Source organism: Somniosus microcephalus, unplaced genomic scaffold (assembly GCF_052327205.1).
Source record: "Somniosus microcephalus isolate GS21.2 unplaced genomic scaffold, FLI_Smic_1.0 unresolved_chr2, whole genome shotgun sequence".
Taxonomy (NCBI): domain Eukaryota; kingdom Metazoa; phylum Chordata; class Chondrichthyes; order Squaliformes; family Somniosidae; genus Somniosus; species Somniosus microcephalus.
In genome coordinates, this window is record NW_028225180.1 from 20,681,150 (window position 1) to 20,698,768 (window position 17,619).

The 17,619-nt window shown below is 56.6% G+C and overlaps 1 protein-coding gene across 1 annotated transcript in view; it reads right to left on the minus strand.

The window, feature by feature from the left end:
- The window catches only part of unc93b1 (unc-93 homolog B1, TLR signaling regulator), a 45,787-nt gene that overhangs the window by 1,681 nt on the left and 26,487 nt on the right, over positions 1-17,619 (minus strand). Inside the window, 7 exon segments of the mRNA XM_085975582.1 lie at positions 2,222-2,408; positions 5,780-5,904; positions 6,576-6,669; positions 8,444-8,573; positions 9,293-9,454; positions 9,856-10,009; positions 15,217-15,358. Of these exon segments, the coding sequence (XP_085831708.1) occupies positions 2,222-2,408; positions 5,780-5,904; positions 6,576-6,669; positions 8,444-8,573; positions 9,293-9,454; positions 9,856-10,009; positions 15,217-15,358 (994 nt within the window).

Here is a 17,619-nt window from a genome sequence, read left to right on the forward strand (position 1 = left end):
CCCTCTCCCCCTCCCTCCCCTCTTCCCCAGTCTCCCTCTCCATCTCTCCCTCATCCAGTCTCCCTCACCATCTCTCCCTCCCCTCTCCCCCAGTCTCCCTCTCCATCTCTCCCTCCCCTCTCCCCAGTCTCCCCCTCCATCTCTCCCTCCCCTCTCCCCCAGTCTCCCTCACCATCTCTCCCTCCCCTCTCCCCAGTCTCCCTCTCCATCTCTCCCTCCCCTCTCCCCCAGTCTCCCTCTCCATCTCTCCCTCCCCTCTCCCCCAGTCTCCCCCTCCATCTCTCCCTCCCCTCCTCCCAGTCTCCCCCTCCATCTCTCCCTCCCCCTCTCCCTCTCCCCCTCCCTCCCCTCTCCCCCAGTCTCCCTCTCCATCTCTCCCTCCCCTCTCCCCCAGTCTCCCTCTCCATCTCTCCCTCCCCTCTCCCCCAGTCTCCCTCTCCATCTCTCCTCCCCTCCTCCCAGTCTCCCCCTCCATCTCTGCCTCCCCTCCTCCCAGTCTCCCTCTCCCCCAGTCTACCCCAGTCTCCCCCTCCCTTCCATCTCCTCCTCACTCCCTCCCCGCGTCTCCCTCTCCCCCTCCCTCCACCTCTCCCTCCCTGCGTCTCCCTCCATCTCTCCCTCCCTCCCTCTCCCCCTCCCCTCCTCTCAGTCTCCCTCTCCCTCCCCTCCTCCCAGTCTCCCCCTCCCTTCCAACTCCTCCTCACTCCCTCCCCGCGTCTCCCTCCCCCCTCCCTCCATCTCTCCCTCCCCCTCCCTCCATCTCTCCCTCCCCCTCCCTCCATCTCTCCCTCCCCCTCCCTCCATCTCTCCCTCCCCCTCCCTCCATCTCTCCCTCCCCCCATCTCTCCCTCCCCCCCATCTCTCCCTGCCCCCCTCCATCTCTCCCTCCCCCCCTCCATCTCTCCCTCCCCCCCTCCATCTCTCCCCCCTCCCTCCATCTCTCCCTCCCCGGGTCTCCCTCCCCCTCCCTCCATCTCTCCCCCCTCCCTCCATCTCTCCCTCTCCCTCCCCCCCATCTCTCCCTCCCCCCTCCATCTCTCCCTCCATCCATCTCTCCCTCCCCCCCTCCCTCCATCTCTCCCTCCCTCCCTCCCTCCATCCCCCTCCCTCCATCTCCCGCTCCCCGCGTCTCCCTCTCCCCCTCCCTCCCCGCGTCTCCCTCATCCCCTCCCTCCATCTCTTCCTCCCCGCCTCTCCCTCTCCCCTCCCTCCATCTCTCCCTCCCCCCCTCCCTCCATCTCTCCCTCCATCTCTCCCTCCCCGCGTCTCCCTCTCCCTCCATCTCTCCCTCCCCGCGTCTCCCTTTCCCTCTCCCTCCATCTCTCCCTCCCCGCGTCTCCCTCTCCCCCTCCCTCCATCTCTCCCTCCCCGCGTCTCCCTCTCCCCCTCCCTCCATCTCTCCCTCCCCGCGTCTCCTCTCCCTCCATCTCTCCCTCCCCACGTCTCCCTCTCCCCTCCCTCCATCTCTCCCTCCCCGCGTCTCCCTCTCCCCTCCCTCCATCTCTCCCTCCCCGCGTCTCCCTCTCCCCCTCCCTCCATCTCTCCCTCCCCGCGTCTCCCCTCTCCCCCTCCCCTCCATCTCTCCCTCCCCGCGTCTCCCTCTCCCCCTCCCCTCCATCTCTCCCTCCCCGCGTCTCCCTCTCCCCCTCCCTCCATCTCTCCCTCCCCGCATCTCCTTCTCCCCCTCCCTCCATCTCTCCCTCCCCGCGTCTCCTTCTTCCCCTCCCTCCATCTGTCCCTCCCCGCGTCTCCCTCTCCCTCCATCTCTCCCTCCCCGTGTCTCCCTCTCCCTCCATCTCTCCCTCCCCGTGTCTCCCTCTCCCCCTCCCTCCATCTCTCCCTCCCCATGTCTCCCTCTCCCCCTCCCTCCATCTCTCCCTCCCCGTGTCTCCCTCTCCTCCTCCCTCCATCTCTCTCTCCCTCCCCTCCTCCTCCCCTCCATCTGCCTCCCTCTCTTCCACTCCCTCCTTCTTCCTCTCCCTTTCTCTCCCCATCCCTCGCTTACCTCCTCCTCTCTCGAATGGCCTCCTTCTGTGCTGTATCTTCTCTGGAGACGCACGGACCGGGAAGGTTGCAGGAGATCACCCGATCCCTCCTCTCACCCGCAGCGTCCCTCCTCTGCCCCCACCGCTCCTCCCCGCACCCTCGCCACTAAAGCACATTCACAATTCACTGAACCAATCAGGATAAAAGACTTCGAGTGGCGCATTCAGCCACTGACTCACCAGTGCGAAGCCAGTGCAGGCGAATAGCACCTCGAAGCCGCTGTAAATGAAGAACGGGAAAAGGTGTCGCAGCCGGTAATCCCGCATGTGCTTGAAGGGCAGCTGGAAGATGTTCCCCCAGCCGATACTGCGCAGGTCAATCTCCTCGGTCGGTCGATACGCGGGACCACACAGGATCAGGATCTGCAAGGAAAGGCAGCATCTTCTGTAGTGATTCCACTCACAGCCGAGTAGCTCATTCAGCCTATTTAGCGAGAGTCTGGGGTCAGTTGTAGGCCCAGACCGGGTAGTGAGGGCCTGGAGTCTGGTGTGGGCCAAGGCTGGGTAGTGAGGGACTGGGGTCAGGTGTGGGCCCAGACTGGGTAGTGAGGGACTGGGGTCTGGTGTAGGCCCAGACTGGGTAGAGAGGGCCTGGAGTCTGGTGTGGGCCCAGACTGGGTAGAGAGGGCCTGGAGTCTGGTGTAGGCCCAGACCCGGTAGTGAGGGCCTGGAGTCTGGTGTAGGCCCAGACTGGGTAGTGAGGGACTGGAGTCTGGTGTGGGCCAAGGCTGGGTAGTGAGGGGACTGGGGTCTGGTGTAGGCCCAGACTGGGTAGTGAGGGCCTGGAGTCTGGTGTAGGCCCAGACCCGGTAGTGAGGGCCTGGAGTCTGGTGTAGGCCCAGACTGGGTAGTGAGGGACTGGAGTCTGGTGTGGGCCAAGGCTGGGTAGTGAGGGACTGGGGTCTGGTGTAGGCCCAGACTGGGTAGTGAGGGCCTGGAGTCTGGTGTAGGCCCAGACTGGGTAGTGAGGGACTGGAGTCTGGTGTGGGCCTAGACTGGGTAGTGAGGGACTGGAGTCTGGTGGAGGTCCAGACCTGGTAGTGAGGGACTGGAGTCTGGTGGAGGCCCAGACCCGGTAGTGAGGGACTGGAGTCAGGTGTGGGCCTAGACTGGGTAGTGAGGGCCTGGAGTCTGGTGGAGGCCCAGACTGGGTAGTGAGGGACTGGGGTCTGGTGTAGGCCCAGACCCGGTAGTGAGGGACTGGAGTCAGGTGTGGGCCCAGACTGGGTAGTGAGGGACTGGGGTCTGGTGTAGGCCCAGACTGGGTAGAGGGGGCCTGGAGTCTGGTGGAGGCCCAGACCCGGTAGTGAGGGACTGGAGTCAGGTGTAGGCCCAGACCCGGTAGTGAGGGACTGGAGTCAGGTGTGGGCCCAGACTGGGGGTTGAGGCCTGGGGTCAGTTGTAGGCCCAGGCCGGGTAGTGAGGGACTGGAGTCAGGTGTGGGCCCAGACTGGGGGTTGAAGCCTGGGGTCAGTTGTAGGCCCAGGCCGGGTAGTGAGGGACTGGAGTCAGGTGTGGGCCCAGACCCAGTAGTGAGGGACTGGGGTCAGGTGTAGGCCCAGACCCAGTAGTGAGGGACTGGGGTCAGGTGTAGGCCCAGACCCGGTAGTGAGGGCCTGGAGTCTGGTGTAGGCCCAGACCCGGTAGTGAGGGACTGGAGTCAGGTGGAGGCCCAGACCCGGTAGTGAGGGACTGGGGTCAGGTGTAGGCCCAGACCCGGTAGTGAGGGACTGGAGTCTGGTGGAGGCCCAGACCCGGTAGTGAGGGACTGGAGTCTGGTGTAGGCCCAGACCCGGTAGTGAGGGACTGGAGTCTGCTGTAGGCCCAGACCCAGTAGTGAGGGACTGGAGTCAGGTGTAGGCCCAGACCCGGTAGTGAGGGACTGGAGTCTGGTGTAGGCCCAGACCCGGTAGTGAGGGACTGGAGTCAGGTGTAGGCCCAGACCCAGTAGTGAGGGACTGGAGTCAGGTGTAGGCCCAGACCCGGTAGTGAGGGACTGGAGTCTGGTGTAGGCCCAGACCCGGTAGTGAGGGACTGGAGTCAGGTGTAGGCCCAGACCCGGTAGTGAGGGACTGGAGTCAGGTGGAGGCCCAGACCCGGTAGTGAGGGACTGGAGTCTGGTGTAGGCCCAGACCCGGTAGTGAGGGACTGGAGTCTGGCGTAGGCCCAGACCCGGTAGTGAGGGACTGGAGTCAGGTGGAGGCCCAGACCCGGTAGTGAGGGACTGGAGTCAGGTGTAGGTCCAGACCCGGTAGTGAGGGACTGGAGTCAGGTGTAGGCCCAGACCCGGTAGTGAGGGACTGGAGTCTGGTGTAGGCCCAGACCCGGTAGTGAGGGACTGGAGTCAGGTGTAGGCCCAGACCCGGTAGTGAGGGACTGGAGTCTGCTGTAGGCCCAGACCCGGTAGTGAGGGACTGGAGTCAGGTGTAGGCCCAGACCCGGTAGTGAGGGACTGGAGTCAGGTGGAGGCCCAGACCCGGTAGTGAGGGACTGGAGTCAGGTGTAGGTCCAGACCCGGTAGTGAGGGACTGGAGTCAGGTGTAGGCCCAGACCCGGTAGTGAGGGACTGGAGTCTGGTGTAGGCCCAGACCCGGTAGTGAGGGACTGGAGTCAGGTGTAGGCCCAGACCCGGTAGTGAGGGACTGGAGTCTGGTGGAGGTCCAGACCCGGTAGTGAGGGACTGGAGTCAGGTGTAGGCCCAGACCCAGCAGTGAGGGACTGGAGTCTGGTGGAGGTCCAGACCCGGTAGTGAGGTCCGAGATTAAGGGGTGATCTAATCGAGGTGTTTAAGATGTTTAAAGGAGTTGACAGTGTAGAGAGAGAGAAACTATTTCCTGTGGTGGGGGGAGTCCAGCACAAGGGGCAGAACCTTAAAATTAGAGCCAGGCCGTTCAGGGAGTGCTTGATGTCAGGAAGCACTTCTTCACACAAAGGGTGGTGGAAATCGGGAACTGTCCCACCCAAAAAGCTGTTGAGGCCGGGGGTCATTTGGAAATTTCAAAACTGTGATTGATAGATTTTTGTTGGGTACGGGTATTAAGGGATACAGAACTAAGGCGGGTAAATGGGGTTAAGATACAGATCAGCCATGATCTAAATGAATGGAGGCACAGGCTCGAGGGGCTGAAAGGCCTCCTCCTGTTCCTGTGTTACAGGCTCGAGGGGCTGAAAGGCCTCCTCCTGTTCCTGTGTAACAGGCTCGAGGGGCTGAATGGCCTCCTCCTGTTCCTGTGTAACAGGCTCGAGGGGCTGAATGGCCTCCTCCTGTTCCTGTGTAACAGGCTCGAGGAGCTGAATGGCCTCCTCCTGTTCCTGTGTAACAGGCTTGAGGGGCTGAATGGTCTCCTCCTGTTCCTGTGTAACAGGCTCGAGGGGCTGAAAGGCCTCCTCCTGTTCCTGTGTAACAGGCTCGAGGGGCTGAAAGGCCTCCTCCTGTTCCTGTGTTACAGGCTCGAGGGGCTGAAAGGCCTCCTCCTGTTCCTGTGTTACAGGCTCGAGGGGCTGAATGGGCCTCCTCCTGTTCCTGTGTTACAGGCTCGAGGGGCTGAATGGCCTCCTCCTATTCCTGTGTTACAGGCTCGAGGGGCTGAATGGCCTCCTCCTGTTCCTGTGTTACAGGCTCGAGGGGCTGAATGGCCTCCTCCTATTCCTGTGTTACAGGCTCGAGGGACTGAATGGCCTCCTCCTGTTCCTGTGTCTCTCTCTGCGAGTGTGCGGGGGGTGAAGACACCTACCAGTAACATAGCGATGAAGGCCACGCCCATCAGCACACTCTCCACCACGATCAGGTTGATGCTCTGAGGCAGTTTCATCAGCACCGTCCTGTTCAAACCCTCAATCATTCCCTTCGCATTGGTTCCTGTCAATTCAAATAAAACAGAATTATTGCAAGAGGGTACATGTGCACCGAGAGTTATGTGTATCTAAGCGTGCTCGAGTGCCTCTCTGCCTGGGCTCGTGCGGGCGTGGGCGGGCGTGTGCTGGCGTGGGCGCGCTGGCGTGGGAACGGGATGTGGACTGGCGTGGGCGCGTGTGGGCATGGGCACGTGCTGGCGTGGGGTGGCGTGGGATGTGGGCTGGCGTGGGCGCATGTGGGCATGGGCACGTGCTGGCGTGGGGTGGCGTGGGATGTGGACTGGGACTGGCATGGGCGCGTGTGGGCATGGGCACGTGCTGGCGTGGGGGTGGCGTGGGATGTGGACTGGCGTGTGGGCGCGGGGTGCGGACTGGCATGGGCGCGTGTGGGGCATGGGCTGGCGTGGGCGCGTGTGGGCATGGGCTGGCGTGGGACACGTGCTGGCGTGGACACGTGCTGGCGTGAGGTGGCGTGGGGGTGTCAACTGGCGTGGGCGCGGGGTGTGTGGACTGGCATGGGCGCGTGTGTGGGCATGGGCTGGCGCGGGGTGTGGACTGGCGTGGGCACGGGGTGGTGTGGGCTGGCATGGGCTGGCGTGGACACGTGCTGGCGTGGGGCGCGTGCTGGTGCTGAGAGAGTTTGTGACAACACAAGGCACAGTTGGGGTCGCTCACCACAATGCTTCACGTTGAACAGCGTGTGATTGGACTTGTACAAGTAACCATCCAGGAAGAAAGCCATCGGCATCTCGGCACAGACGAAGCTGAGCTGGAACAGAAGTAGAGAGACGGTGAGATCAGAGAGCGGAACAACCGAGGGAGGCTGGAAAGTGGCCGGTGGGGGGGGGGGGGGGGCGGGGGCGACAGAGCAATGGGGGGGGAGAGACAGAGAGCGACTGGGGGGTGCAGGAATGGAGATGGACCGAGTGGCCTTCTTCTGTGTTGAGCTATTCTACGATTCAATGATTTCCCCTCTCTCTATCCCAGGGGTCACTGGACAGTGATCAGGAGCAGGAACCCTGGCTGATTTCCCCTCTCTCTATCCCAGGGGTCACTGGGCATTGATCAGGAGCAGGAACCCTGGCTGATTTCCCCTCTCTCTAACCCAGGGGTCACTGGGCAGTGATCAGGAGCAGGAACCCTGGCTGATTTCCCCTCTCTCTATCCCAGGGGTCACTGGAGAGTGATCAGGAGCAGGAACCCTGGCTGATTTCCCCTCTCTCTATCCCAGGGGTCACTGGGCAGTGATCAGGAGCAGGAACCCTGGCTGATTTCCTCTCTCTCTAACCCAGGGGTCACTGGACAGTGATCAGGAGCAGGAACCCTGGCTGATTTCCCTCTCTCTCTATCCCAGGGGTCACTGGACAGTGATCAGGAGCAGGAACCCTGGCTGATTTCCCTCTCTCTCTATCCCAGGGGTCACTGGACAGTGATCAGGAGCAGGAACCCTGGCTGATTTCCCCTCTCTCTAACCCAGGGGTCACTGGACAGTGATCAGGAGTAGGAAACATAGAAACATAGAAGATAGGAGCAGGAGTTGGCTATTCGGCCCCTCGAGCCTGCTCCACCATTCAACGAGATCATGGCTGATCATCCAAATTCAGTACCCTGTCCCTGCCTTCTCCCCATATCCCTTGATCCCTTTAGCCTTAAGAAATATATCCAACTCCTTGAATATATTTAATAAGTTGGCCTCAACTGCCTTCTGTGGTAGAGAATTCCACAGGTTCACCACTCTCTGGGTTAAGAAATTCCTCATCTCAGTCCTAAATGGCTTCCCCCTTATCCTTAGACTGTGACCCCTGGTTCTGCACTCCCCAACCATCGGGAACATCCTTCCTGCATCTAGTCTGTCTAGTCCTGTTAGAATTTTATAAGCTTCAATGAGATCCCCTCTCATTCTTCTAAACTGCAGTGAGTATAAGCCTAATCGACCCAATCTCTCTTCATGCGTCATTCCTGCCATCCCAGGTATCAGCCTGGTGAATCTTCGCTGAACTCCCTCCATGGCAAGAACATCCTTCCTCAGGTAAGGTGACCAAAACTGCACACAATACTCAAGATGTGGTCTCACCAAGGCCCTGTACAACTGCAGCAAGACATCCTTGTTCCTGTACTCGAACCCTCTCGCTACGAAGGCCAACATACCATTTGCCTTCTTAACCGCCTGCTGCACCTGCATGCTTACCTTCAGCGACTGGTGCACAAGGACACCCAGGTCTCGTTGCACTTCCCCTTTTCCTAATCTATTGCCGTTCAGATAATAATCTGTCTTCCTGTTTTTGCCACCGAAGTGGATAACCTCGCATTTATCCACATTGTACTGCATCTGCCCAGTCACCCAACCTGTCCAAATCATATTGAAGTTTCTCTGCATCCTCCACACAGCACACACGCCCACCCAGCTTTGTGTCGTCTGCAAACTTGGAGATATTACATCTAGTTCCCTCATCTGGATCATTAATATATATTGTGAACCCTGGCTGATTTCCTCTCTCTCTAACCCAGGGGTCACTGGACAGTGATCAGGAGCAGGAACTTACGTTGAAAAAGAAATAGAAGATTGACTGGAAGATGATGATATATCTGTGAGAGGCCCCTTTAGGTGGCCTCTTCTGTTCCTGAACATGTTCCTCTTTATAATTGACATATTCATAATACTTCTGTGCCATTCTGTGAGGAAAAACAATGTATAAATCACAAAAACTAACTGGTAAAATTCCCCACTACATTATCCTGACCCTGAATCTCCACATTATACCTAGTGTTGGCATCGAACGATCCCAGGGCAGTTACAGCACGGGTTAGATATAGAGTAACGCTCCCTCTACACTGTCCCATCAAACACTCCCAGGGCAGGTACAGCACGGGGTTAGATATAGAGTAAAGCTCCCTCTACACTGTCCCATCAAACACTCCCAGGGCAGGGACAGCACAGGTTAGATACAGAGTAAAGCTCCCTCTACACTGTCCCATCAAACACTCCCAGGGCAGGTACAGCACGGGTTAGATACAGAGTAAAGCTCCCTCTACACTGTCCCATCAAACTCTCCCAGGGCAGGTACAGCACGGGGTTAGATATAGAGTAACGCTCCCTCTACACTGTCCCATCAAACACTCCCAGGGCAGGTACAGCACGGGTTAGATACAGAGTAAAGCTCCCTCTACACTGTCCCATCAAACACTCCCAGGGCAGGTACAGCACGGGTTAGATACAGAGTAAAGCTCCATCTACACTGTCGCATCAAACACTCCCAGGGCAGGTACAGCACGGGGTTAGGTACAGTTCCGAGCTCCTTCTACAACCCCTCCTGTTACAGATACCGAGCTCTCTCTGCACTCCCATCTGCTCCAGACACAGCACTGAGCTCCCTTGAGAGGGTCGGACAGACCTGGTGATGTAGTTCCCCACGGCAGCCCAGAGTGGGACGATGGCTGCACCAATGGCGACGGCCGATGGGACCAGTGTGTAGTAACGTTCCCAGTAATTGGTCGATACGAACAGGGCGTAAATCCCGATGGCCAAGAACATCATCCACTTAGTCCCGAGGAACCTGGATCGTATCCGAAGCAAAAACAGACAGAATGATGAGACAGATCCCCGAGACACCCACCAACCCCACCCCCCGCCCACAATGTGTGAACCCTGCCCACGCACTCCAGGGAAGCCCCCCACTGCCCTGGACACCCCCACCCCGGAATACCCTGCCCCAGTACCCTCCCCCTTGGGACCACACACACAGCACGTCCTCTCCCCCCCCACCACTCCCCAGGAGTCCCGTGCCCCTGAACAAACTCCCCCCCCCACCCCACCACCCCCCAACCTGGGGACACTAACCCCCCTGCAACCTGGCACCCCGGGAATCTCGCCCGCAGGCCCCCCAGCCCGAGATAGTCCACATACAGAGCAGGAAGATCCCGGGTCCCGGCACTGGCCAACAGGTCCCGGTCTCACCTGGTGAGAACGGGTGTGTAGAGAAGGGCCACAATTGGCGTCACGTTAATCCCCATCAGCATCTTCTTGTCGATGTCCTCTAGTCCCATGTTGCCGTATTTCACTTCGCGATAAGTCTCGTCATAATGCAGGATGAGCTGCATCTGGAGCAGGCCTGGGGAGGGGAGAGGAGAGGAGGGATCCAGCGTCAAACACGCCCACAGCCCGCGGCCAACACACCCACAGCCCGCGGCCAACACGCCCACAGCCCGCGGCCAACACGCCCACAGCCCGCGGCCAACACGCCCACAGCCCGTGGCCAACACGCCCACAGCCCGCGGTCAACACGCCCAAAGCTCGCGGCCAACACGCCCACAGCCCGCGGCCAACACGCCCACAGCCCGCGGCCAACACGCCCACAGCCCACGGCCAACACGCCCACAGCCAACACGCCCACAGCCCGCGGCCGGTGTCAAACTCACCCACAGCCCGTGGCCGGTGTCAAACTCACCCACAGCCCACGGCTGGTGTTAAACACGCCCGCGGCCAACACACCCACAGCCCGCGGCTGGTGTCAAACACACCCACAGCCCGGATATTAGGAAGACATTAATAAACTTGCAGAATGGGCGTTTAATTGATAAATGAACTTCAATATCGAGAAGTATGAGGGTGTATTTTTGTAGGAAGAATAAGGAGGCCACAAACTGCTGTGAAAATAAGAGTCTGAATTGGAGAGGAACAGAGGGATCTGGGGGTACAGACACACAGATCACAAAAAGTAGTGACACAGGAGTGTGATGGAACACTCTCCACTTGCCTGGATGAGTGCAGCTCCAACAACACTCAAGAAGCTCGACACCATCCAGGACAAAGCAGCCCGCTTGATCGACACCCCATCCACCACCTAAAACATTCACTCCCTCCACCACCGGCGCACTGTGGCTGCAGTGTGGACCATCTACAAGATGCACTGTAGCAACTCGCCAAGGCTTCTTCGGCAGCACCTCCCAAACCCGCCACCTCTTCCACCTAGAAGGACAAGGGCAGCAGGCGCATGGGAACACCACCACCTCCAAGTTCTCCTCCAAGTCACACACCATCCTGACTTAGTAGTATATCACCATTCCTTCATCGTCGCTTGGTCAAAATCCTGGAACTCCCTCCCTAACATCACTGTGGGAGCACCTTCACCACACGGACTGCAGCGGTTCAAGGTGTCGGCTCACCACCACCTTCTCAAGGGCAACTAGGGATGGGCAATAAATACTGGCCTGGCCAGCGACGCCCACATCCCATAAACGAATTTAAAAAAAAGGTTAATAAGGCCATTAAAAAAAGGCAAACAAAGCAATGGGGTTCATTTCTAGAGGCACAGAATTGAAAAGCAGAGATGTTATGTTAAACTTGTATAGACCCTGGGTTAGACCACACTTGGAGCACTGTGAACCGTTCTGGTCTCCATATACCTTGGTTAGACCACACTTGGAGCACTGTGAACCGTTCTGGTCTCCATATACCTTGGTTAGACCACACTTGGAGCACTGTGAAGCGTTCTGGTCTCCATATACCTTGGTTAGACCACACTTGGAGCACTGTGAACCGTTCTGGTCTCCATATACCTTGGTTAGACCACACTTGGAGCACTGTGCACAGTTCTGGTCTCCATATACCTTGGTTAGACCACACTTGGAGCACTGTGAACCGTTCTGGTCTCCATATACCTTGGTTAGACCACACTTGGAGCACTGTGCACAGTTCTAGTCTCCATATACCTTGGTTAGACCACACTTGGAGCACTGTGAACCGTTCTGGTCTCCATATACCTTGGTTAGACCACACTTGGAGCACTGTGAACCGTTCTGGTCTCCATATACTTTGGTTAGACCACACTTGGAGCACTGTGCACAGTTCTGGTCACCATATACCTTGGTTAGACCACACTTGGAGCACTGTGCACAGTTCTGGTCTCCATATACCTTGGTTAGACCACACTTGGAGCACTGTGCACAGTTCTGGTCTCCATATACCTTGGTTAGACCACACTTGGAGCACTGTGCACAGTTCTGGTCTCCATATACCTTGGTTAGACCACACTTGGAGCACTGTGCACAGTTCTGGTCTCCATATACCTTGGTTAGACCACACTTGGAGCACTGTGAACCGTTCTGGTCTCCATATACCTTGGTTAGACCACACTTGGAGCACTGTGAACAGTCCTGGTCTCCATATACCTTGGTTAGACCACTCTTGGAGCACTGTGAACCGTTCTGGTCTCCATATACCTTGGTTAGACCACACTTGGAGCACTGTGAACCGTTCTGGTCTCCATATACCTTGGTTAGACCACACTTGGAGCACTGTGCACAGTTCTGGTCTCCATATACCTTGGTTAGACCACACTTGGAGCACTGTGCACCGTTCTGGTCTCCATATACCTTGGTTAGACCACACTTGGAGCACTGTGCACAGTCCTGGTCTCCATATACCTTGGTTAGACCACACGGAGCACTGTGAACAGTCCTGGTCTCCATATACCTTGGTTAGACCACACTTGGAGCACTGTGCACAGTTCTGGTCTCCATATACCTTGGTTAGACCGCACTTGGAGCACTGTGCACAGTTCTGGTCTCCATATACCTTGGTTAGACCACACTTGGAGCACTGTGAACCGTTCTGGTCTCCATATACCTTGGTTAGACCACACTTGGAGCACTGTGAACAGTCCTGGTCTCCATATACCTTGGTTAGACCACACTTGGAGCACTGTGCACAGTTCTGGTCTCCATATACCTCGGTTAGACCACACTTGGAGCACTGTGCACAGTTCTGGTCTCCATATACCTTGGTTAGACCACACTTGGAGCACTGTGCACAGTTCTGGTCTCCATATACCTCGGTTAGACCACACTTGGAGCACTGTGCACAGTTCTGGTCTCCATATACCTTGGTTAGACCACACTTGGAGCACTGTGCACAGTTCTGGTCTCCATATACCTTGGTTAGACCACACTTGGAGCACTGTGCACAGTTCTGGTCTCTATACCCTGGGTTAGACCACACTTGGAGCACTGTGAACCGTTCTGGTCTCCATATACCTCGGTTAGACCACACTTGGAGCACTGTGCACAGTTCTGGTCTCTATATACCTCGGTTAGACCACACTTGGAGCACTGTGCACAGTTCTGGTCTCTATATACCTCGGTTAGACCACACTTGGAGCACTGTGCACAGTTCTGGTCTCCATATACCTTGGTTAGACCACACTTGGAGCACTGTGCACAGTTCTGGTCTCTATACCCTGGGTTAGACCACACTTGGAGCACTGTGAACCGTTCTGGTCTCCATATACCTCGGTTAGACCACACTTGGAGCACTGTGCACAGTTCTGGTCTCCATATTATAAAAAGGTATATAGAGGCATTGGAGAAGGTGCAAAAAAGAATTACTAGAATGATACCAGAACTGAGAGGTTATACCCAACAAGAAAGACTGAACAGGCTGGGGCTCTTTTCACTAGAAGAGAGGAGGCTGAGGGATGACCACATAGAGGTCTTTTAGATTATGAAGGGATTTGATAGGGTAGACGCAGAGAAGATGTTTCCACTTGTGGGGGAGACTAGAACTAAGGGTTATAAAAAAGGGCCTGCATTTATAAAGCGCCTTTCACGACCACCGGACGTCTCAAAGTGCTTTACAGTCAATGAAGTACTTTTTGAAGTGTGGTCACTGTTGTAATGTGGGAAACACAGCAGCCAATTTGCGCACAGCAATGTGATAATGACCAATCTGTTTTTGTTATGCTGGTTGAGGGATAAATATTGGCCAGGACACCGGGGACAACTCCCCTAAATACAATAGTCAGTAATAAATCCAATCGGGAATTCAGGAGAAACCTCTTTACCCAGAGAGTGGTGAGAATGTGGAACTCGCTCCCACAGGGAGTGGTTCAGGCGAATAGCGGAGATCCATTTAAGGGGAAGCTGGATAAACACATGAGGGAGAAAGGAATCATAGAGCAAGAGAAGGTTATGTTGATGGGGTGAGATGAAGAGGGGTGGGAGGAGGCTCGTGTGGAGCATAAACATCGGCATAAATCCGATTCGCTGAATGGCCTGTTCCTGTGTTCATACATGTGACATGCTGTGACCTCCGAGTGAGATTGACACTTAGAGTCATAGAATTATACAGCACAGAAAGAGGCCCTTCGGCCCATCGTGTCCGCGCCGGCCATCAAGCCCTGTCTATTCTAATCCCATTTTCCAGCACTTGGTCCGTAGCCTTGTATGCTATGACATTTCAAGTGCTCATCTAAATGCTTCTTGAATGTTGTGAGGGTTCCTGCCTCTACCACCCTTTCAGGCAGTGAGTTCCAGATTCCAACCACCCTCTGGGTGAAAAAGGTTTTCCTCAAATCCCCTCTAAACATCCTGCCCCTTACCTTGAATCTATGCCCCCTGGTTATTGACCCCTCTACTAAGGGGAAAAGTTCCTTTCTATCTACCCTATCTATGCCCCTCATAATTTTGTACACCTCAATCAGGTCCCCCCTCAGCCTTCTCTGCTCCAAGGAAAACAACCCCAGCCTGTCCAGTCTCTCTTCATAGCTGAAGCGCTCCAGCCCAGATAACATCCTGGTGAATCTTCTCTGCACCCTCTGCAATGCAATCACATCCTTCCTATAGTGTGGCGACCAGAACTGCACACAGTACTCCAGCTGTGGCCTAACTAGCGTTTTGTACAGCTGCATCATAATATCACTGCTCTTATATTCTATGCCTCGGCTAATGAAGGCAAGTATCCCATATGCCTTTTTAACCACCTTATCTACCTGTTCTGCTGCCTTCAGGGATCTATGTACATGCACACCAAGGTCCCTCTGATCCTCTGTCCTTCCTAGGGTCCTACAATTCATTGTGTATTCCCTTGCCTTGTTAGTCCTCCCAAAATGCATCACCTCACACTTTTCAGGGTTAAATTCCATTTGCCACTGTTCTGCCCATCTAACCAACCCGTCTATATCGTCCTGTAGCCTGAGGCTTCCCTCCTCGCTATTTACCACTCCACCAATTGTCGTGTCATCTGCAAACTTACTGATCATACCTCCTATATTCATATCTAAATCATTAATGTAGACCACAAACAGCAAGGGACCCAGCACCGATCCCTGCGGTACCCCACTGGACACAGGCTTCCAGTCACAAAAACAACCTTCGACCTTCACCCTCTGCCTCCTTGGGCCTTTCTCCCCCTTCCACCCCACAAAGCACCCCCGACACAACTGACTGATCAGGCCCACGCGATTGTTCAACTACCCCCTCCCCCACCTCCGTGACTGTCGAATCGGCTCCACCCCCGGTTAGGGGGGTCTCGGTGACCCACCCAAGTAGACGCCATAGGTCAGCATGCTGCCGACACTGGCGCACACAACGTTCTTCACCACCGCCATTCGCTTGCGCCGGAAGTACTTTCTCTCCTCCTCCTCCTCGTTATATTCCTGGTTCGGGCCCATGAAGTCATCAATCTGTCAAAACAGGGAGGGAAATGCTGTTAGCTGCTCTCACCTGCTGCCGGACTGAGCCCCAGATCCAGAGCAGGAAAGACCCAGGCTCCATCCCCGGCCTGTGCCCCACACACAGAGCAGGAAAGGCCCAGGCTCCATCCCCGGCCTAGAGCCCCCCACACACACACACAGAGCAGGAAAGACCCAGGCTCCATCCCCGGCCTGTGCCCCACACACAGAGCAGGAAAGGCCCAGGCTCCATCCCCGGCCTCGAGCCCCACACACACACACAGAGCAGGAAAAGCCCAGGCTCCATCCCCGGCCTAGAGCCCCCCACACACACACCGAGCAGGAAAGGCCCAGGCTCCGTCCCCGGCCTGTGCTCCCACACACAGAGCAGGAAAGGCCCAGGCTCCATCCCCGGCCTAGAGCCCCCCACACACACACACACAAACACACACACACACACACACACACACACACACACACACACACACACACACAGAGCAGGAAAGACCCAGGCTCCGTCCCCGGCCTGTGTGATGTGCCTCAATTATTCCGAGACTCGAAGTTAGCAGAACAAAAGTAAGGCTTTTATTAACTCAGAACATAACACGTAAAATAGAGAGATGTCTACCTTCAGGAGGCTGATGCCCGACTGAAGTTAGATTACAAAGGAGCCAGGTATGGGCGGAGCCCTGCACACAACCAGTTCCAGCACATTCCAATACATAATACATGAGGACTGGGGGAAGGGAAAAGACACAGAAAGCAGGCAGTTACAAGACACAGAAAACAGGCAGTGATGAATGGAATATATTTCATCACATTCACCCCTTCTATAGATTTAGTCTGTTCGGGGGTTTGATAGTCCTCTGCGACCGACGTGGCTGTTGTGGTGCCGCGGGTGTCGGCTGGGTGTCCCCGGTAGCCTCCTGGGTCTCTGCCGGGGGTGCCGCCGGGGTTGTTGAAGGGGTAGTTGGTGGGGGTGCCGTTGGTCGATGTTCTTCCGGGGGTGATGAAAGAATAGTGGGTGGGTAAGGGTTGCTGTGATCGTCGTCGCTGCTATTGCCGTGGTTGTTGTCGATGCCGACTGGGGCGACGTCTTTTATGGACACGGTGTCCTCCCTTCCGTCGGCGTGCCGGACATATGCGTATTGGGGGTTGGCGTGGAGTAGGTGTACTGGCTCCACGAGAGGGTCCGTCTTGTGGCCCCTCACATGCCTTCGCACGAGTACCGGACCTGGGGTGGAGAGCCATGACGGCATGGATACGCCTGAGGTGGATTTCCGAGGAAAGACAAACATTCGTTCATGAGGCGTGGCATTAGTGGCCGTACACAATAGCGACCGTATCGAATGGAGCACATCCGAGAGGACTTCCTGCCAGCGGGAGATAGGGAGGCCCTTGGTCCTTAGAGCTAGAGTGACTGCTTTCCACACTGTCCCGTTCTCTCGCTCCACCTGGCCGTTACCCCGGGGGTTGTAGCTGGTGGTACGGCTCGTGGCGATCCCCTTGGACAGCATGTACTGGCGTAGCTCTTCACTCATGAAGGACGCCCCCCTATCCGTGTGGATATAGCTCGGCATACCGAACAGGCAGAACAGGCTGTTGAGGCATTTAATGACCGTGGCGCTGGTCATGTCTGGGCAGGGGAAGGCGAATGGGAAACGGGAGTATTCGTCCACAATGTTCAGGAAGTAAACATTGCGGTCGACGGACGGGAGGGGGCCCTTGAAATCTAAGCTGAGCCGCTCGAAGGGCCGTGTAGCTTTGATTAAGTGGGCTCTATCTGGGCGGTAGAACCGAGGCTTGCACTCAGCGCAAGTGCGGCAGTTCCTGGTCAGAGACCGAACTTCCTCAATCGAGTAGGGTAAGTTGCGGGACTTTATGAAGTGGAACAGCCGCGTGACCCCTGGGTGGCAGAGGTCGTTGTGGAGGGTCTGTAGCCGATCCTCGGTGGCGCTGGCACACATCCCTCGTGAGAGGGCGTCAGGGGATTCGTTAAGGGCCCCTGGCCGGTAAATGATGTCGTACTCGAAGGTGGAGAGCTCGATCCGCCACCTAAGAATCTTATCATTTTTAATCTTCCCCCTCTGTTTATTGTTGAACATAAACGCTACCGATCGCTGGTCGGTAAGTAGGGTGAAGCGTTTGCCGGCTAGGTAGTGGCGCCAGTGGCGCACTGCCTCCACGATGGCTTGGGCCTCCTTTTCCACGGAGGAGTGTCTGATCTCGGGGCCTTGGAGGGTCCTCGAGAAGAAAGCTACGGGCCGCCCCGC